A 21,935-nucleotide genomic window follows, 5' to 3' on the forward strand; every position below is an offset into this window, starting at 1 on the left:
AGTCAGACCTCACCTGGAATACTGTGTCCAGTTCAGGGCACCTCAGTTCAAGGATACTGACAAGCTGGAACGTGTCCAGAGGGCAACTAAAATGGTCAAAGGCCTGGAAATAATGCCTTATGAGGAACGGCTTAGGGAGCTGGGTATGTTTAGCCTGGAGAAGAGAAGGTTAAGGGGTGATATGATAGCCATGTTCAAATATATAAAAGGATGTCATATAGAAGAGGGTGAAAGGTTGTTTTCTGCTGCTCCAGAGAAGCAGACACGGAGCAATGGATTCAAGCTACAAGAAAGAAGATTCCACCTAAACATTAGGAAGAACTTCCTGACAGTAAGAGCTATTCGACAGTGGAATCTGCTGCCAATGAATGTGGTGGAGTCTCCTTCTTTGGAGGTCTTTAAGCGGAGGCTTGACAGGCATATGTCAAGAATGCTTTGATGGTGTTTCCTGCTTGGCAGGGGGTTGGACTGGATGGCCCTCGTGGTCTCTCCCAACTCCATGATTCTATGATTCTATTAGTTACAGGAAAAAATGGTCAAGGCACATTCCACCAAATTATGAATTTGCATGTACTTTAAACCTTGGCTGGACTTTAGCATATTTGAAGTCTGATTTGAATGACAGACAAAATGATGAAAACCCCCAGATAATCACTCAAATGCTTGATATCACCAGCTCTGCTTCAAAACATCACCGCTTTCACCTCCCACTTAACACTCTCTATTCCAAACTCTGAAAACCAATCCCTCCATCTTTTTCTACCAAAGAGCAAAGCTTGGCTGTATTTCAGCCCATCACCCCACCCCACCATAACTCAAAATTCACTCTCCAATGCTTGCAGACACATTCCTTATCCTTCTGTGGTGCCCAGAATTGAACACATTGTAACAACTTTAAAGATGTGCCCCCCCATGTCATTTCCTTAACATCTGCAAACATGTGTGGCGTGTTAGAAATTCACTTCTCCTGTTGCTGGATATGTGGCTAGTATGTCAAATATCCCCTTTTCCTTTCCTTCTTTTAATGAATATTTATTGAATTTTATAACACATAAAAATGCAGATCTCAATCAACATGTTATATATACCATTGTTCTCCCTCCCCTCCTCTGGACTTCCCTCAACTCCCCCCCTGCTGAGTTATTTAGCTTTATTTGTTGTACAGTATCTTGCTTTTCCTATAGAAAAGTAAATTCCCTTATACTTTCTCTAAAATATCTGTTACTGAAATAAAGTTGTGAATGTTGATTCAAACCCTGCCAGTGAATCCAGTCCATTTTGTTCTCTCTGCAAATAGACTAAATGGTTCCCAGACTCTTTTGAAGTCATTTTTGTCCTTCTCTCGTAGTTTATCTGTTAGTTTAGCCAACTCTGCATAGTTCATCGGTTTTTCGTGCCATTGTTCCTTTGATGGTTTTTCTTCCGTCTTCCAATATTGTGCAATCAAGACTCTGGCCGCTGTTGTAGCATAAATAAATAATACCCATTTTTCTTTTGGCAGCTCTTGGTTTCAGATACCTAACAAAAAGGCTTCAGGGTGTTTAACAAAGGTCTTTTTTAAAATATATTTTTTATTGCATTTATAGAGATGTATCGTACATAATATTCATATTACAGAATTTTCCAGTATTCAAACGGGAAAAACCCAGAAACTAAAATCAAAAAGAAAAATACATATCCATGAAAGAATAATACCTAACATATTTAACATATATGTACATCTTAAATATACCCCCACCTACCTTACCCCTTAATTTGACTTCCTTCCTTCCTGTCTTTTATATTTGTATATTCTACTTTCCATGCGCCTTTTTATTTCATTTTTCCTTCTATTTCTTCCATCTTTTCTTGTCTTTAATAAGCATTTCTTGTTCCAAAAATTTCCTTACTTTACATGTTAATTACAGCATCTCCGTTTTTTACCCTATTTTTCTACATATTCCATAAATTTCCTCCACTCCTTGTTAAATTTTTCATTATCCTGGTGTCTAATCCTCCCTGTTAATTTGGCTATACCTGCATATTCTATTAATTTTATTTTCCACTCTTCTACCATTGGTATCTGTTGTTTCCAAAGCTGTGCTAATAACAGTCTTGCATATAAAAAGAATGAGCATTTCTTTCCACAACCTCAAGTACCATTCCTAAAAGAAACGCTTCTGGTCTCTTTTTAAAAGTATTTTTGAATATTGTATATATTTTCCCAATATTTTTTTGATATTTCCACATTTCCACCACATATGTATGAAATTGCCCTCCTCTCTACCACATTTCCAGCAATTTTTGTTCCCTGTTTTATACATTTTATACAGTTTAGGAGGAGGAAGGTACCATCGGTACATAATCGGCACATTTTGTAAAAGTTATCTTTTAAGGTGGTGGAGGCTGTAAATTTAATTCCAAATTTCCATAGTTTTAGCCATTTCTCATATTCTATATTATATCCTAAGTCAATTGCCCATTTGACCATGACCTCCTTGGTCTCTTCATTTTCAAATGCCATTCAAGTAGATAATCAAATTTTTGGATAATACTTTTGTTTTATTTTGTAATACAATTTTGTCCAATTCTGATCTTTGGTGTTCAAACCCTTTTGCTTTTTTATCTTATATAAAAATGTTATTCAATTGGTGATACTCCAACCAACCTCCTATTTTTTCTTTTAACTCCTCATATGGTGTGATCCTGACATTATTATTTTCTTTCAACAACATGTCATGATGTTAACCAGCTTCTATCCATATTTAGTCTCTTGATGGCATACGCTTCATAGCGGAGACAACCACCAAGGGGTCTTACATTCAAACCATTCCTTGTACCTATTCCAAACTTCAGAGTGGCCTTTTTATTACATGATTTTAAAAATTCCTGTGCACTTCTACCTTCTCATACCAGAGGTACGCATGCCATCCGTACATGTTGTCAACCCCTTCCAGATCTACTAATTTGATGTTCTACCTAACTAAAAGGCTTCAGGGTGTTTAACAAAGTTCATTTTGAACATGAACCTGTTTACTTTCCTAGGCTTGGAAAGTGTAAGAACGGAAGTCAGTCTTATCTCTTCCGCTCTGCTGTCCTTTTGCACTGTTCTGTGTCTCCCTGTCTGTTGCTGAAGAAGAGAGAGGACGCCATTATGATCCGTTTGGGGCCAATCAGACAAACGTCTGCTTGAAAAGGCATTGATTTGCCTGGCTCCTAAAGGTGTATAATGGTTTTTCCGAGCTTTGTATGCATTCTTTTATGGGAAGTGAGTTTGGAGCTCTGACTGAAGCTCTTTCCACATTCCATGCACTGATAGGGTTTCTCCCCTGTATGAATTCTTTGATGGGAAGTGAGACGGTGGTTGTGACTGAAGCTCTTTCCACATTCCACACACTGATATGGTTTATCTCCTGTATGAATTCTTTGATGGGAAGTGAGATGGGAGCTCTGACTGAAGCTCTTTCCACATTTCACACACTGATAGGGTTTCTCCCCTCTATGAATTCTTTGATGGGAAGTGAGATGGGAGCTCTGACTGAAGCTCTTTCCACAATCCACACACTGATATGGTTTCTCCCCTGTATGAATTATTTGATGGGTAGTGAGAGAGTCGCTCCGACTGAAGCTCTTTCCACATTCCACACACTGATATGGTTTCTCCCCTGTATGAATTCTTTGATGGGAAGTGAGATGGGAGCTCTGACTGAAGCTCTTTCCACATTCCACACACTGATAGGGTTTCTCCCCTGTATGAATTATTTGATGGGAAGTGAGAGAGTCGCTCCGACTGAAGCTCTTTCCACATTCCACACAGAGATAGGGTTTCTCCCCTGTATAAATTCTTTGATGGGAAGTGAGATGGGAGCTCTGACTGAAGCTCTTTCCACATTCCACACACTGATAGGGTTTCTCCCCTCTATGAATTCTTTGATGGGAAGTGAGACAGTGGTTGTGACTGAAGCTCTTTCCACATTCCACACACTGATATGGTTTATCTCCTGTATGAATTCTTTGATGGGAAGTGAGATGGGAGCTCTGACTGAAGCTCTTTCCACATTTCACACACTGATAGGGTTTCTCCCCTCTATGAATTCTTTGATGGGAAGTGAGATGGGAGATCTGACTGAAGCTCTTTCCACAATCCACACACTGATATGGTTTCTCCCCTGTATGAATTATTTGATGGGGAGTGAGAGAGTCGCTCCGACTGAAGCTCTTTCCACATTCCACACACTGATAGGGTTTCTCCCCTGTATGAATTCTTTGATGGGAAGTGAGTTTGCACCTCTCAGTGAAGCTCTTTCCACATTCCACACACTGATATGGTTTCTCCCCTGTATGAATTATTTGATGGGTAGTGAGAGAGTCGCTCCGACTGAAGCTCTTTCCACATTCCACACACTGATAGGGTTTCTCCCCTGTATGAATTATTTGATGGGAAGTGAGAGAGTCGCTCCGACTGAAGCTCTTTCCACATTCCACACACTGATAGGGTTTCTCCCCTTTATGAATTCTTTGATGGGAAGTGAGATGGGAGCTCTGACTGAAGCTCTTTCCACATTCCACACACTGATAGGGTTTCTCCCCTGTATGAATTCTTTGATGGGAATGAGATGGGAGCTCTGACTGAAGCTCTTTCCACATTCCACACACTGATAGGGTTTCTCCCCTGTATGAATTCTTTGATGGGAAGTGAGACTGTGGTTCTGACTGAAGCTCTTTCCACATTCCACACACTGATAGGGTTTCTCCCCTGTATGAATTCTTTGATGGGAAGTGAGATGGGAGCTCTGACTGAAGCTCTTTCCACATTCCACACACTGATAGGGTTTCTCCGCTGTATGAATTCTTTGATGGGAAGTGAGGTTGGCGCTCTGACTGAAGCTCTTTCCACATTCCATGCACTGATAGAGTTTCTTTCCAATGAGATTTTGTTGATGGGAAGTGGAATGGGTGTTCTGACTGCAGCTTTCTCCACACTCCAAATTTTTACATGGCTTCTCCTTTCTGGGGAATTTTTCATGGTCACCTTTGTTCTCGATTTCCGATTTATCACAATCTGCAATGGAGACAAAAAAAGGATTAGAGCCTCAGGAACAAATGGAGAAGAATTGAAGGGAGTTGGGTGTGTGTTCTTAGCTGTGTTGTTTGTCATTAAACAACATATTTATTATTAGATTCTGATGAGTTGCTGAATGTTGCTTTGTTTGATATACAGTAGTGGTCAAAATTGTGGAAGACCTATCATAAACTTATATATCAATGGAAAGATAATTTAACCAAGAATAAAATTCAACACAGTTTGCTCAATTAGCCATATTCTATCAAATATTATAGCCAAATAACCAGAAAAAGAAAGCACAACTTCCTTAGGTTAACTTTTGTCAGTGTGTTATATGATTGATATTAAGTTGGTTGCTTTTTTGTGTTATTTCATTTAGTGAGGTTGTAAAACATAATAAATTTATAGAAATGGCACAAAGAGTTGACTGGCCACCCATAAAGCGATGTAAAATAGTACTATTAAGTGAACAAGGCTACAGTTATGAAGATATTAGAAGAGAGATTGGGGAAAACTTAACCAAAGCTGGCAATTCTATATTTTTGAAGAGTTATAAAGAGACTCGGTCTCTACAAAATCAGTCTGGTAAAGGCAGGAAAAGGTGCACAAAGGGAAGTGAAGATCGAAGAATGGAGACACTGGTCCGTACCTGACAGAAGAAAATCATCTGGGTGTATACAATATGAAATGGCTCAATGCAATGTGACGTTGAGTGCAAGGACTGGTCTAAATGTTATAATTCCTAGGAAAAGCCATTGTTATCTCTCAAGCAAAGGTTGAAAAGATTAAACCCATGTTAACTGGACAGAGGAACAATGTTGTTGTTCTTTAGTCATTTAGTCATGTCCAACTAAAGTGAGGGGTGGGGCTTCTGGTGAGTCAGTTGACTAGCTGTAGGCGGAGCTAGTCAGTGTTTGGAAGGCAGCAGCGCGCGCCTAACGACGTGTGCAGTTTGTCCCATCTTTTAGATTTAGAGTAGCAAGTATCAAACATTTATTGGGGGGGGGTCCTAGGCCTCCTCTTCATTTCCCCTTGACTTCAAGCTTTTTAAGGTGGAGGGGGAGGCAACAACTGTAGTCACTTGCAATTCCTGTGCAATGTTTGTGTTCTTGCCAAAGGATGTAGGCAGCTACACCTGCAGCAATTGCATGTTAGTTGCCCTACTAGAAGACAAGGTTGCCCTACTGGAAGGCAAGGTCCAGCAGCTTCAGGCCCATGTATCTATGCTCCAGGGGATTAAAGAGCTGGAGCCTTCCTTGGATGCAGCAGAGCGCACTGTCTGCACCGAGGAGGAGACGGGACATCCCTGAGGAGGAGGTGAGTTCCCCAACACAGGACCCAGATGTATGGAGGAACGTGACTCATAGAAGCAGAAGGCCCAGGGATCGCTCTGAGTGTTTAGAACTACACAATCGATTTGAAGTGCCAAGCTCAGCCCTCTCTCGCTTGGCAGAACCTCGTTTTTTTATTATTATCATTTTATTTAGGGGGCAGTTGCCCCCCTGGCTACGTCAATGCCCAGAGATCCTTTTGGGATAAGCATCTCCCTCCCATGGCCGGAAACCAGAGGAACAGCTTGCAGGGAAAAGGGCTTTGCAGGAGGCAAGGAACCTCCTCCTCGAATTCAGGAGTGGAGAGAGAGGAGGGGATCCTGGGGTCATCTAGTCCAACCCCCAGCAATGCAGGAATCTCAGCTAAAGCATCCATGGCAGATGGCCGTCCGATCTCTGCTTAGAAACCTCCAAGGAAGGAGAGTCCACCACATCTCCTGCAAGGACTGGACGAAATCCCTGCCTGAAACTCTGGGGAGCTGCTGCCAGTCAGTGCAGACCAGGGGTCCTCAAACTATGTCAGACGGGCCAAATCCAACCCGCCAGGGTCCTGAATCTGGCCTGCACAGCCATCTCAGAACCCTCCATGTGCCCAAGGCTGAAAGCTTCTTGCCGCCCGCTCAGTCAGTCCCCACGCCACACTGAAAGGCCAGGGGGACGGGGAAGTGTTGTCTATTGCAGTGTTTCTCAACCACTGTTGCCTGGTGTGCCGTGGGGAAAAGACGGCAGTGGGGCGCCTGGCTGGCTGGCTGGCTGAGCACGTGTGGTTCCTTCCAAGAGGAGCCTGGCAGGCGCCAGCAGGGGGAAGCGCTTCTGCGGGGAAAGAAGGCAGAGTCAGCCTTCCGGGGCTTCCGGTTTCCTCGCGCCTGCTACGGACACGCTTTGCCGGAGCTCTGAAGAAGCTCCGTGAAAAAAGCGGCCGCCTAAAGGGGTTTGGGGGGCAACGCAGAGGCTAGGCGACCCCGTGAATCCTGGGGTGACCAGGACGAAACTGAAGCCTGCAGCGCCAGTAAAAGGGAGACCACCGAAGCCTACATCTCCGACGAGGTGAGACGACGGCGGGAACTCGTGGCGCAAGGCGGAGAGCAACCCAAGGCGAGCAAGCCTTAGAGTCCGAGGGGGCAAGGCGGGGGAATATCCATGAACATAACCCCAAAATAAAAAGTCATTAGAACCATCGAAAGAGAGGGGAACCGGAAAAAAAGACTGACGCTGAGCGCGGAAGCGACCAGCTTATTAAGGAAAAAAGGACTCTTTCCCCATTAAATGAAATAGACGCCAGTGAAGTATTTCGTGGGGAAAAGAAGGGAAAATACGAAGGAAGCCCTTCTAATATTACAAAACTGTTAACACGGGATTTCTTACGAGGCAAACGTTAGTTAAAAAGGGAGCAAAAGAACAAGAGAGACTGCGGTGTGTTTTACATTAAAGACAGAGACTTTGTTAAAAGGAGAACTGAGCAGCTAAGAGCGCCGGTTCTAAGGAGCAAAAGCAACGCTAATTAGGAGACTCTGAACGCCAACACAAAGCCCCCCAAAAAGTAATTTTTTTAAACATTTTCTAATGGTGGTGTGCCTCGTGATTTTTTTCATGAAACAAGTGTGCCGTTGCCCAAAAAAGGTTGAGAAACACTGGTCTATTGGGCTTTAACGGCGAAGTTGACGGTGGCGGAGGAAGGCAGACTCGATTCGGTTTCATTACCTAGACGTCTTCGTTAAAGGTGGGAGAAGGAAATATAGTCCTAATTTTGTGAGTGTCACAGCAGTCTTTCCACTCATGTGATTTACATGCTCTGAAAGTTGGGATCCGTTTTGATATTTAAATTTTAAAAGGATAGAGTAGAACCGGATGTTGACCATCTCATTAGCCTGGGGAGCCACATTCTGATTGAAGGAGGCCAGGATTAGCCCCCAAGGCCTGGGGTGTAACTTCCTTGTACCATAGTAGGACTTGGAATCCAAGAGAAAACTCTTGGAATAGCCTTGCCAGGTGCACAGGGACAGACTCACCTGTCCCCATATTCTTCTCTTTGCAGATGTGCTGCGGTTGCACATCCCTCCCCAGGGGTGAGTATTGGAGAGAACCAGAGCAGGGACTCAGGCCTGACCTCCTTGCCCCCTACTCTGCACTCTCGGATGTTGAGGAGCCCTCCTTTCACAAGGAACTGACAGCCTGACTTTTGCCTTTCAGCTGCTGGAGGAAGATCAGCTGTTCCCGCTGGAGGTGATTCAGAACTGCCAGGCAGCTCAGCTCAGGGGCTCCGAACCCTGAAGTGCTCCAAGCAGGAGATAGCCAAAGCCATCCTGGTGAGTGATGGGTGGTGTGGGGGACCCCCATGGGGAAGTGGGGCAGGGAGGGGCTTTGGGGAAGGGAAGGGACCCCCTCAGACCTGCTCCCCACTGGCTGGGCTCTTTGCCCCCCACTCTGCAGTTGGTGGTGGTTGATGAAGGATTAGGCGAGGCCTTCAGTGGATTCTTATATTCTCAATTTCTTGCTTTGATTCTGATTTCATTTATTACTTTTACTTATTTATTTATATTTTAACAATGTATTTATTTTGCACCAAGCAGCTCAGAGCCCTCCTTCCCCCTCACAGCTGTTGCTTTTGTTTTGGTTGATTTTATTGATTTCTGCCAATGTGGTGTAGTGGTTAAGAGCGGTAGACTTAACCACTCGTAGTCTGGTGAACCGGGTTCGTGTTCCCGCTCCTCCACATGCACTGCTGGGTGACCTTGGGCTAGTCACACTTCTATGAAGTCTCTCAGCCCCACTCACCTCACAGAGTGTTTGTTGTGGGGGAGGAAGGGAAAGGAGAATGTTAGCCGCCTTGAGAGTCCTTCGGGTAGTGATAAAGCGGGATATCAAATCCAAACTCTTCTTCTAGTTGTTCTTGTTGTTCTTCTTCAGCCTGCTGAGATTCTTGACACGGGAGAGCTTTCGTGGGTAATCATTTATTTGTTTGTTTTTATTTGATTTGTTTTTAATTTTAATATTTTTGTTCTTCAGTTTAATATTTTTATTTTATTGTGCTTTAGTTTAATATTTTACATTTTTATTTTGTGCACATTTGTGCCTATTTTGTATATACCGGTATTTGTTTTGTACAGAGTACTCTTAGGGTTAGGTGTAGGCTTAGGGCTGGGGCTGGGGTTGTTGTAAACAAAACGTGCCCTTTTCCCCTTATGGGGTATCCAAGAGCCCGTTTAGAGTCCTTAAGTGGGTTCCCTATCGGTAGGAGAAAATAACAAAGGCCAACCAGAAAATATTGAAAAACAAAGCGGCTAGTACGCCTGATATTTATTAAACTGTTGCAACAGGGTGCTCCCCACACACACAGGAGAGAGGAGAACCCAGAACAAAGGTGTGCCCAACCTTAGGCAGACTTTTGAAATTGCCCACCCCCAAACTCCAGAAACATGCAAACATCACAGAAGGAGGTGGTTTCCAACAAAATCCTGTCTGGCAGAAAACCTGTCAATGGTCACTGATTGGATCACCCGGCCAGGCTGGCCATTCTTGGGTAATGATAAACACTTTTTTTTTTTTTAACATACTTTTTATTAATTTTACAAAATACAAAAAAACAAAAAAACGGTACATACTTAAACCCCTTTTCCACCTCCTTCCTACCCACCCACATGGGTCCTCCCCTGCCACAGAAGTATCCCATGTATGTGAACAGTCAGAGATGGTCCATTTTATGCTTGGATTTCTGTCCTCCTCCCCCTCCCCTGACCCCAAAGCCCCCCCCCTGCCACCAGGGAGCTCCAGCAAACCAGGGCAGTACGCAGGAGGACATCCATCCAACCATCTATTGTCATACCAAAAAAAGAGAAAAATAGAAATAGGAAAAAAGGGAAAAAAGAAAGGGCAAAAAAAAGAGAAAAAAAACAATACAAAACAGAATTTTTTTTCTTACATTCATAGTTGTAAAACCATATTTTGTGGGCTTCCCCTCCCCCCCCTTCCCCGGTTTTCATCTCTTTTTTATCATCTGCAACAGTTTCTTACTTTATAAAAATACACCTTTGTATCTTATACAACTTATAAATCAATTGGTAACATTTTCATCTAATATTCAAATCACTGAAAAATCAAACTCCCATTTTCTCTTCCCGTGCCTAATTTTTTTCTCCCTCTATAAGCCTCCATATTTTCACATTTTCCAAAATCCATTCACTTTTAAAACTATAACTATTCTCAATTTAACCTTACATCCCCAATTACCGGCTCCACCCCCCCAATCCAGCAAATTCCAAAATCAGCAGACCAGTTATAAACCTGTTAATCCATCCTTATAATCACAACATCACTTTCCCTTCACCCCACCCCCTGTTTACAGTCTTTTGCCATCCAGGCCACCATACAGGACCCCTGGATTTCTTCTCTTCTCTGCATATTTTTTCCTTCTTCCCTGTGGGCGTTCTGGAGTTCCAATAATACCAATCGTGCCCCCCTCAAAAGCAGGGCACTCCATCCAACTTTTTGTAGAGTAGAGTCATCATTTTTTTCGTGGTGTGTTTCATTTTGTGTTGAATCATCACAGTCCTCATCTTCATCTTTTCCTTCCAAATCACAGTCATCATCATTGTCATTCTCACATTCATCTTTTTCAGTGTCAAAAGCTTCATCTCCTAAAAAATCATATTCCGCCATCACCATCTGAAATTTTTGCTGTAACTCTTGCCGTCGTGTCTCCTCTTGACATAGCTCTATTCTTGTTTCCCACATTAAGGTCAAAACAGACCGCTGGAACTCAGGGGAACACTTTTTTGTTGACATAATTCAATCCTGCCAAGGTCAAAACTTGTCACGTGGGGTGGAATATGATCACAGTTTATTTTCTCGACTCCATTTTAACAAGCTGGCTGCATTCTTCAAGTCTTGTTAACAATAAAGTTCGAACTCACATTTCACAAACACTTAAACCAAAAAAGAAATTCCACAAAGTCCAGAAATACAAAGTGAAATAAAAATTGACTTATAAATCCTGATCAACTCACTGGGTTGTCTGGGCTGCCGGCTCCCGAGGGAAAGAAAGGTTTTTCTTAGCCTTTACCTCTTGCTGCAGGGCAGTCATAAACCACAGTCTCTCTCCCCTTTTCACCCTGCATCAAAGGGGAGATTCTCTTTGATGCCTTTGAGGGATCCTTTTGAATTACAAATCTTCTGTTTACGGCTTCGGGTTTCTATTTACTGTCTCTTTGTTGCCGTGGGGGGGGGGTGGCTTCCTCTTTTCTCCCCTCTCTCCCAGATCCAAATTGTTTTATAATCCAAATCGTGAGCTTACTTACAGTCTTTTCCAATCGTTTTATTTTCGGAAGAATCCAGCGCTCTCCGCCTTCGGCTTGAAGCTTCTCCCTGCTAGAATAACGTTGCCGCTCAAAATGGCCCCCGCGACTTCTACCCTCCTCGCTCCGGAGCTCTTATTAGAGCTAACCGAAGAGTTGGGGAGTCCGGATTGGGTCTGTGCCGAGCAAATTGCCCCCGGGACGCCCTTCCCGAGGTTCTAAGGGGCGCAGCGTCGCTCTCGCTGCCCTCCCCACTCCTAGCAGAGACGGGCCGTCTCGGAGACGAGACGAAACCCCGCCGATCGGCGCTGGCGCTGAACCCGGAAGCCAATGATAAACACTTAATTCCTGAGCCAGGTCACAGACTGACCCTATTCACACCTTAAATGTGCCCTTGAGGCAGGATTTGTGAGCACAGAAACAATGGGGAGGTTTTTTCATTTCCTCCCTCCTTGCAGAGAAACATTTGGTCAGTTTGGGGGAGTCAAAATGGTTTCAGGACTCTCTTCCTGTACTGTTTCAGACAGGTGGTTTATGTATTTATGTACATGTTTGCCTCGTACATTTAATTTACATATTTGAGACCTTAAATTCTTCTAACAGGTTGGGGTCAGAGTTAGGCTTGGATGGGCATTTTAGATAGCTAGTTTAGAGAGGAGGGTGGGATTTTTTCCTGGACGAAATGGGCAGGTTGTAAGTAGGATTCCTTCCCTTTCTCTTGGTTTCCTGGGGGATGAGAGTCCTGGGGTCTCTGGAAATCGACCTGGCCAATCTTCTCCACAGAGCTCAGCTCCTCCACACTCTTCCCCTGCCTTCCCCTTTATCATCCACTTTTATTAGGACATTCCTAGCCCACTTTCCTCCCAGGAGCTCAAAGTGGCCTGTCATGGATTTGGGTACAGAGCACCATGGGAATTGCAAAGCTTCATGGGACTCTGGCCATCGAGAGAGAGAATGGCCTGGGAAACTAAACTCCTGAACTCTGAGAAAGAGGATTCTTGACTTCTTTGATCCCGTGTAACCTTGCAGCTGTGAAATCTCCCATTCCTGTGCGATAAGAAATTAGGGAGGAAGGTTTGTCCAGTGTGCTCTGGGAACCGAAGGCGCTAATTGCCCTGCAGGTTGATTAATGGGTAAACACAAGACATCTGTGTAACCTCTAATTGATTGACAAGATTAACGGTCGTGGGTTCTCTGATTGGATTATTCAAACCTCAACTCTAACGCAGATTGGATAATGATCCATAAGCCCACGTGGAATACCTCAAGAGTTTTGGGGATTTAAGTCTGTTAGAGATGAGTCCTTTTGTCCTTTTGTCTTGCAAAATGGCCCAGCAAGGTACTGCTGTCCTGTTCCTCTTCAAAGAGCCTAAGAGAGACTGAGTCTGCGGATGGCTCTTGACTGCAATTTGCCGAGATGGAGAGATGCAGTCATGGTTCAACTTTATCTTAAGTTTGTATTCGTAAGTTAGTTATATTTTTCTTGTTTTATCTTTGTATTCCCTTTACTTGAGAACTGTTGCATGTTGTGTTGTTTAAGCTGTTTTTACAATAAATAGCTAAAAGATATTTCTTGTGGATCTTGGTCCTTTCTGGTCGCATTGCTAAACCCAGTCCTAGGCTGCTTTGCCCTCTACCAGGCTGAGCGTGTATTCTTAGTCCCGGAGGTCTGTAAGGAGACCCTCCCGGGTGGTGGCAGCAATACCGGTTTAAGGAAGTGTTTTGAAACCCCGTTCGAGCCATAGAAGTATAGCCAGACCCTTTCCCAGGTAACGTGGAGCAGCCCAGCAGCCTCCGGAGGGAGAGCGGGCAGCCCCGAGGGGAAAGAGGTTGAGGGTACTGAAAGGCGCGAACATCACATGGCCTTCATGGTTCTCCCTGCCACCAATTTTTCTCTTCACAGCAGCCCTGCAAAGTAGGCTAGGCTGGCCCAAGGTCCACCAGGGAACTTCATGGCTGAGTGGGGATTCAAACCCTGCTCTCCCGGGTCCCCCTAGTCCTGCCCCCAAATCATTACAACTCTGCCTGGCTCCATCTTGTATTTCTCCAGCTGCCCCATGCCACCGGCCTTCTCCCCTTTCATGGCTCTAAGGAAGACTCCACCACCTTCCTCTCTCTGCCCCCTGTACAGATACAAACACCCCCCACCCATTGGGGCTCCTGAGTCGCTATCTCCGCCCTGCTCCTCTCTTCTAAGTTCAGCTGGTTCAGGGCCTTGTTCAGCTGCCAGCAGAGGAACAGGGTGGCCCCGCTGCAAGTCCGGGAGGAGCCCCTGGTGATAGGTGAGCAAGTGTGGACAATGAAGGGCTGGGGGGGGCACCTCAGGGTGCAGTCCTCTGGCTGCCCCCCGGAAAGAGCTGACTTTCTTCCTCTGCTCTCTTCCAGGGCATCTTGGGTCCCTTGGAGCGCTTCAGGGATCAATCCCTGAGCCTGGCCCTTGTCCAGCTGAGGTGAGAGGGGTCTTTGGGATGGATGGGGTTGTGGGGGTTGGTGGAGGGCAGAACTCCAGGGGGAGCTTTGGGTGGGGAAGAGCAGGCAGGAGGGAGAAGGGGGCAAGGGAGATTCGGGGGAGGCAGCATCAAACCCTCTCCCCCCTTCATCTCTGCAGCATCATGAGCCCAAAGGTCAGCTCAGATATGGTCAGTGCGATCCTGCACAGGACCATGGAGGCTGTTATTGGGGGCCCAGAAAAGGAGGAGGACAGAGAAGTAGGTCCTCTGTCTTGACTTCCCTCTGCACAGCTCTTCCTTCTTCTCACACCCAGCACTTAAACTCTCTTCTCTCTTTTCCTTCAGGAACTGAAGCGGCACTTCCAGAGTCTGCTGGGGGGTCTCCACTTCAGAGATGAGCATCACAATTGTCCACACAACTTTCCAGGCCATCCTGGAGGAAAAGAATGAGAAGACAGGGAGGTGTGTCCTTAGTCCTCTTTACTTTTCGTGCTCCAGGTGATCACAGTTTTTGAGGCAGCAGCACTGAGGGGCCTTTGGACCACCCAGCTGCCCAAGAATCGCACTGCAGAGTCCATTCTGGTTGTGTGAGGGACCCCAGGAGGGAGCTGTCAGGGATGGGCAAGCCAAGACTGGAGTTGCCCTCATGATGCCCCCGGAAGACTTGAATTTCCTCCTCTGCTCCCTTCCAGGACAGCCTGGGGCGCCTGGGGGGTTTTGACGAGCGCCCCATAATCCAAACTTCTCCTCCGACCTCTGCCGTGCAATAGTCCAAAGGAAGTTTCAGGCACACCTGGAGGATGAAAAGCAGGTGAACAGGAAGGTTTGTCGTTGGTCTTGACTTCTCTTGACATGGCTCTTTCTTCCTCCTCTTCACATACTCAAAATCTCTCCTCTCTTTTCCCTCCTTGCCCTTCGTGGACCTGTTGCCTTGAACATGGGCGTCTCCCACAGGAACTGAAGTTGCACTTCCATCATCTGCCGCTCAGAGACCCCAAATGCTCCGCACCTCCTCCTCCTGCTTAACATAAGTGTCCGGGAGATGGCATCAGAGATGACAAAGGAGAGCCAGGGACTCTGTGGTGGGGGCAATGGAGGGCCGCTTTGGCCTAGCATGGCCCCTGACCCTGAGACGCTCTTTCCTCCCGCAGGACCTCAGATGTTACGCCCTTTGGGAAATTGGGGAGGAACAGAAGCTAGCGGCCAACAGCATCCCTTCTCTGCTGCCTTTTGCCCGAAGGTTCCCCCATCTCAGAGCAAGTAGCTCTCCCTCGTGGATTCAGACCTTTGAACACGTCCATCTCCCCAAGAGGCTCCCAAGGCTACTCATCCTCTGCACTTGATAACAGACCTAACTGGGGGGGGGGATGGCTTACTCTTCTGGCGACATCAGAGAATTCTAGAAGACATTCACCCTTTCCAGACCATTATGGATGCACAATTCCCACAGACAAGTTTCTTGGCAAGACATGGGCCTTTGCTGGCCAGAGAGTGTCCTCCTCAGCATCCCCAAAGAAGGAGCAGGGTTGCAAGAGCTGCAGCTAATGGGGGGGCTGTCCTCCCCCCTCCCATCTCACCTGGCTGCTAGGTAGGAAAGCAAGACTCAAAGAGAGTTGTGGGAAACCCCGACACCAGCTTACTCTGTGCCGGAGCCAAAGCTGCGCCTAATGGAGACGCAAGATCTGTTTGGGTGTTGATGTTAGAGAAGCACTCGGGAAAACGCCAAACTGCCCCAGACACCAAGCACTTCTCTATGTATATAACTCTGTGTGGGACAAAACAGTTGAAAAGTCAATCAAAACATGTTCATATGAAATACCAAAATGTCAGGTTTAATGTACAGAATAATACCATTATTTGTGAATATGTGCAAAGCGCTGAAAATGTTGCTGATGTCATGACGAAGCCTTTGTCGTTTGTAAATTGGAATATGCTGTGTCAGAGCATGGGTTTGGAAATCAAAGTGAGAGATAATACTTTGTCTATGCTCAAAGACTAATTGCACTTTGTATTTTTTAAAATACTTTTTATTAAATTTTCCAATTAAAACACATCAAATCACATTGAAATTATTCCCAATTACATTTTTACAAATCCAAATTAATCATACAATTCCAATTAAAGAAAACATTCCAATTATAACCAATTATACTTAATTTTTTCGTACTCCCATTCCTCAGATTCCCAGAGCTCCCTGCTAATCACCAATACCAATTGCTTCTTTTTTTAATTTATCCTTTATTAAACAGCGTCTGATATAAATATCACATATTCCTGTCCTTCCTTGGCCTCCGAATTTACATTGCCAGCCGGATGTTTCAAAATACTTACTATCTCTGTGTGGACTTTGTCTTTAAACTCCCTCCGATCTCTGGCCCCTAATACCAATTTAGTTATAAATTATATCAATTCCACTCCATGGCTGCTCCGAAAATAGAACTGCAGCTTTTCCAGCAGAAAAAAAAGCCAGACGTCTCTTCTCACGCTTCTTGAAACCGAACGGCTTCTTCCCCGCCTATAGTTGCATTCCATTCCAGCGCCATCTTTTCTGATTTACGAACTGCAACACATATCTTAAATCCTCCTTAGTCACAAATCTTCAAGCATCTCCACCAGGGCCAGGATTTTAAGGGAGATTTTTGCAAAATTGTCAAATTATATATAATTCCTCCATTTTCATATTTGTTTGAAATTCCATGTCCACCCAGTTTATACTTTCCATTATCCTGCTGCTCTAGATCAAGTCCGATGTTCCGTCCAGGAAAGCTATTTGATATATTATAAGCCAACCTAGCAGTTCGAAAGCACGTCAAATGCAAGTAGATAAATAGGAACCGCTACAGCAGGAAGGTAAACGGCGTTTCCATGTGCTGCTTGCTCTGGTTTGCCAGAAGCGGCTTTGTCATGCTGGCCACATGACCTGGAAGCTATACGTCGGCTCCCTCGGCCAATAATGCGAGATGAGCGCTCAACCCCAGAGTCGGTCACGACTGGACCTAATGGTCAGGGGTCCCTTTACCTTTACCTTTACCTTTACCTTTAAGCAAAGAGCAAAAAAAAAAAAAGGTTGGACTTCCCTGTAAGGCGTCTAGAATTCTCCAGATGCTCCATCTTCACTCCTGCGATGTTTCCTCTTATCTCTCAGTAGCCGTAATTCAAATCATTCTCTCTGCTACTCAGGGCTGTGCCCATAAGCAATAAATTTTAACTCTTTCATCTGAGGCATGCCCAAAACTTTCCTCTAATTAAAATTCCAGGTATTGGGACCCGTGTGCCTGGTGGGTGGCTTCCAGGAGTGCCGACTCAAACGGGTGCTACAGCCCAGGCCCCCCCACCCCCACAGGGGTCCGGGTGGGTTAAGGGGAATCTGCGGGCCAGCGGCCCCCTCCCGTAACGTCCCGGGAGGGGTGGGGGAGGCTGCATACTCCCGAAACAGCCACCAGTTCACCGTTGGGTCGGGGCTGATGGTATTGTCCGCCGTTCCCTCCAGCACGTGGGCGGAGTTTTGACTAATTGCACTTTGTAAGCTGTGAGGGGGTGTTGAGGTCTGTGATAAAGTGCAGCTCTGAAGTGGGCAATTAAGTAAATTGGCAGGAAGCCAAGTCTGCCTAAAGACAGGGAAGTCTAGCAACAGGCTGTGATTGGCTGAAAGTTTTCCTGATAAGCAGCATGACACAGCAGGTCTTTGTTGGAGAGTGTAGGAGTTAGTTGGAGTAAGATGAGAAAGTTGAGTGTTTGAAGTATAGCGTCTGTGTATATAGTAACCTGTACAAAGCTGTGCTTTACTCTGCTGTATATAATAAAAGCTACCACATATCAAGTTACTGTTCAGCGAGTTCTGTTCCTGAGTCATCATTCTGGTCTACACCATCACCATCGCGGTTCGGGTAGCAGATTGTTTGGTCCAGATCCATCAACAAGTGATTGCCACTAAATGGAAATCTCAGGAGATACCAAGCAAGGAACCAATCAAATCAAAAGTTAGGAATGGAGTGGAAGTATTTCGAAGATTATATGTCAAAATATTGTTCTAAAAACAACATGCTAATAGGTTTAGAATAAACAATGTAAGGAATAACAAAACCAAAAAAGAAAGAAGGGAAAAAATCAGAATTTAACCAAAATTATCAAATATACAATGCAAGGAAAAAAGGTATAAAGAAATATAAAGAAGTTGAATTGCTGTGGAGGGAAGTATAGGGTGGGTGGTGTGTTTTATAAGCGTATAATTATGTAGCTGTTGTAATTTAGGTATTATATTTTATGTTAGGTATTATGGGTAATTTTGGTTATTATGTATATATATTAAGTCTCAATAAAAGCTTGGATTAAAAGAACAAGGAAAAAAAAGAAACTAACCGAACTAACTGCCAAAACCCCTGTGTTGAGCCTTAAACACAGTTACGCTCCGCCCCTGAGCTTTCTTATTGGTCAGCCTATTAACCCTTTCTCTCCCCCCCAGTACAACATCTCCATAATGAGTGTGCAAATGCCAAACCTCCTCAATTTCTTTTCCGGAGGGGGGGAGACCCTTATGCCTTTAATAATTGCCACCTATTCCCTACACCAACAGGTCTCAGGAAGGTTACAACATAATAACACAACACAAAAAACCAAAACACATTTTAAAAGAGCATTAAATGTCAATCATCCAAAGGTCTGGTTTAAAAGGTGCTGATTTGCCTGGCTCCTAAAGCTGCACAATGCACTCCGACATTAGTATGGATTCTTTTATGGGAAGTGAGAGAGGAGCTCCGACGGAAGCTCTTTCCACAGTCCACACACTGATAGGGTTTCTCCCCTGTATGAATTCTTTGATGGGAAGTGAGAGAGGAGTTCTTACTGAAGCTGTTTCCACATTCCACACATTGATGGGGTTTCTCCCCTGTATGAATTCTTTGATGGGAAGTGAGAGAGGAGTTCTTACTGAAGCTCTTTCCACATTCCACACACTGATAGGGTTTCTCCCCTGTATGAATTCTTTGATGGGAAGTGAGAGAGGAGTTCTTACTGAAGCTCTTTCCACATTCCACACACTGATAGGGTTTCTCCCCTGTATGAATTGTTTGATGGGAAGTGAGAGAGCTCTCAGTGAAGCTCTTTCCACATTCCACACACTGATAGGGTTTCTCCCCTGTATGAATTATTTGATGGGAAGTGAGATAGGAGCTTCGACTGAAGCTCTTTCCACATTCCACACACTGATAGGGTTTCTCCCCTGTATGAATTCTTTGATGGCAAGTGAGATGGGACCTCTCAGTGAAGCTCTTTCCACATTCCACACACTGATAGGGTTTCTCCCCTGTATGAATTCTTTGATGGGAAGTGAGATGGGAGTTCTTACTGAAGCTCTTTCCACATTCCACACACTGATAGGGTTTCTCCCCTGTATGAATTCTTTGATGGGAAGTGAGAGAGGATCTACCGGTATCAGTGAAGCTCTTTCCACATTCCACACACTGATAGAGTTTCTTTCCAATGAGATTTTGCCGATGCGAAGTGGAATGGGAGCTCTGGCTGCAGCTTTCTCCACACTCCAATTTTTTAAGTGGCTTGTCCTCTCTGAGGATTTTGTCATGGTCACCTTTGTTCTCGATTTCCAATTCATCACAATCTGCAATGGAAAGAAAAAGGGATTAGAGCCTCAGGAACAAATGGAGAAGAACTGAAGGGAGTTGGGTGTGTGTTCATTACCTGTGTCATTAAACAACATATTTATTATTAGATTCTGATGAGTTGTTGAATATTGCTTTGTTTGATGTACAGTAGTGGTCAAAATTGTGGAAGACCTTTGGGGGAAATGTGTATTTCATAGGTTTGATGGCTCATAACACCACTTATTTGGGAGAAATATCATAAAATTATATACCGTATCAATAGGAAGATAATTTAATCAAGAATGCAATTGAAGATCTTTTTACATTGCCACCAAATGTGGATGTATGAGCCTAGCTCTTCGTGGCGCCTCCAACAGATTTTATCACTCCCTTTATATATTTTAGCCAACTTCAACGGGGTCAAATGCCATCTATATTGCATGTTCAAAATGTTCTCTTTAGGTCATAATTTGGGGTGAATCTTATATCTTTTATCCACACCTTTCCCCATTTTTCCACCATTGTAATTTCCTCCAAATTTATCATGACCTCCTTCATTAATTAGTCTTTGATTTCCCATTCTAATAATAAATCATATAGATTTTTTATATATTCATTTTTCTCTCCTATAAGTATTTTATCAAATTCTGAGAAATTATTTTCAGAATTTTTTATCTATTTGAAATCTTTGATTAATTTGAAAATATTGGAGCCAGATGTTCAAATATCTTTGAACTTCTTTATATTTTTTTAATCTTACAATTCCTTCTGTCTTTTCTGCTAATAATTTTTAAGTTGGCCATATATAGAACTGAAAAAAATGTTGAAATATTCTTTTTTAAAAAGTCCCAGAGATGCTCCTGTTGAGTATGTTGGAAGAAGAAATTAAGGGAAAAGATAAATGTTTAGTAATGTATGTGACTACATCCATCAGGCTCCTCATCGCAAAAAGGTGGAAAAGTTCCAAAATTAGAGGATTGGCAAATAAAATTGATCAATTACCAAAACTTGGTAAGGAAAATAGGAGAAAGTAAGGGGATATCAGAGCAGAAAATTGACAAGGATTGGGAAAAATTTAATGAATACATGAAAAAATGGTGAAAAAAAGCCAACTCTTAGCAGACAGATGAAGGGCTCAAGAAAAGATAGAAATCCTTAGAATAAAGAACAGAAAAGGTATACAAAAACTTTGGAAACTGAAACGAAATGGAGAACAGGTTGGAAGTCACAAAGGGGGGGGGAAGGGTGAATAGGTGGTTGGGAATCTTTTTTATTCTTTTTTGTTGTTGTTAATAAATATGTGTGTAAGACTTTTTTCTTTTGTTTTTTAATGTTTTGAATAATCATTGTATCGGGTATCTTATTTGGATGTTTTTTAATATTTTGAATAATTATTGTATTATGGAAATTATAATAAAATATTATATTAAAAAAAGAAAAGAATGCAATTGAATAAAGTTTCTATCAAACGTTATAGCCAAATAACCAGAAAAAGGAAGCACAACTTGCTTTGGTTGACTTTTGTCAGTGTGTTATGTGATTGCTACCAAGTTGGTGGGTTTTTTGTGTTGTTTCATTTAGTGAGGTTGTGAAACATTATAAAATTATAGAAATGGTACAGAGTTGACTGGACAACGAGAAAGCGATGTAAAATGGTAAAATAGTACTATTAAATGAACAAGGCTACAGTTATGAAGATATGATGAAGATTTATTTAGTGAGGTTGTAGAATATAATAAAATTATACAAATATTTAATAGATAATTGCATTTTAATGTTATGTTGGAAGCTGCCCAGAGTGGCTGGGGAAACTCAGCCAGATGGGCAGGGTATAAATAATAAATTATTATTATAGAAATGGCACAAAAAGTTGAGTGGTCAACCAGAAAGCGATATAAAATAGTACTATTAAGTGAGCAAGGCTACAGTTATGAAGATGTGAGCTGAGAGGGTTAATAGCTCAGCAATCGTCCTGCCACGGGGCCTGTGACGTGTCTATATAATCAGGAAGTAAACAGGAAGTAGTACCTGTTGCTGTTGTATCTGTAATATATGACACTATATGTTTTTATTCTGTCTGTTCGTGTCGCAGCTTTCAGCTGGGATGCAGCAGAATACTCCGGGCTGTTAGCCTTAATAAATCTTCTTTGTTTTAACGAACCAAGGAGTCGACGTTTCACGGTAAACGTGAATCTTTTTTACAAGGTAAACAGCGTTTCTGT

General features: G+C 43.6%; 1 protein-coding gene and 1 long non-coding RNA gene across 2 annotated transcripts; one reads left to right on the forward strand and one right to left on the reverse strand.

The window, feature by feature from the left end:
- Window positions 1-1,135: 1,135 nt before the first annotated feature.
- Window positions 1,136-20,224, reverse strand: LOC148686063 (uncharacterized). Its single transcript, XM_088669007.1, is given in 4 exon segments — window positions 1,136-4,592; window positions 4,595-4,898; window positions 18,898-19,730; window positions 20,215-20,224. Coding segments are annotated over 4 exon segments (2,544 nt in total). The 3' UTR covers window positions 1,136-3,195.
- On the forward strand, window positions 13,978-14,711 carry LOC148686064 (uncharacterized). The gene is made up of 3 exons (XR_015949799.1): window positions 13,978-14,116; window positions 14,275-14,374; window positions 14,462-14,711. It is a non-coding gene; the product is annotated as an uncharacterized LOC148686064 (long non-coding RNA).
- Window positions 20,225-21,935: the final 1,711 nt, after the last annotated feature.

The sequence above is a fragment of the Zootoca vivipara genome, chromosome 4, assembly GCF_965207765.1.
Source record: "Zootoca vivipara chromosome 4, rZooViv2.hap1.1, whole genome shotgun sequence".
In the NCBI taxonomy this organism is placed as follows: domain Eukaryota; kingdom Metazoa; phylum Chordata; class Lepidosauria; order Squamata; family Lacertidae; genus Zootoca; species Zootoca vivipara.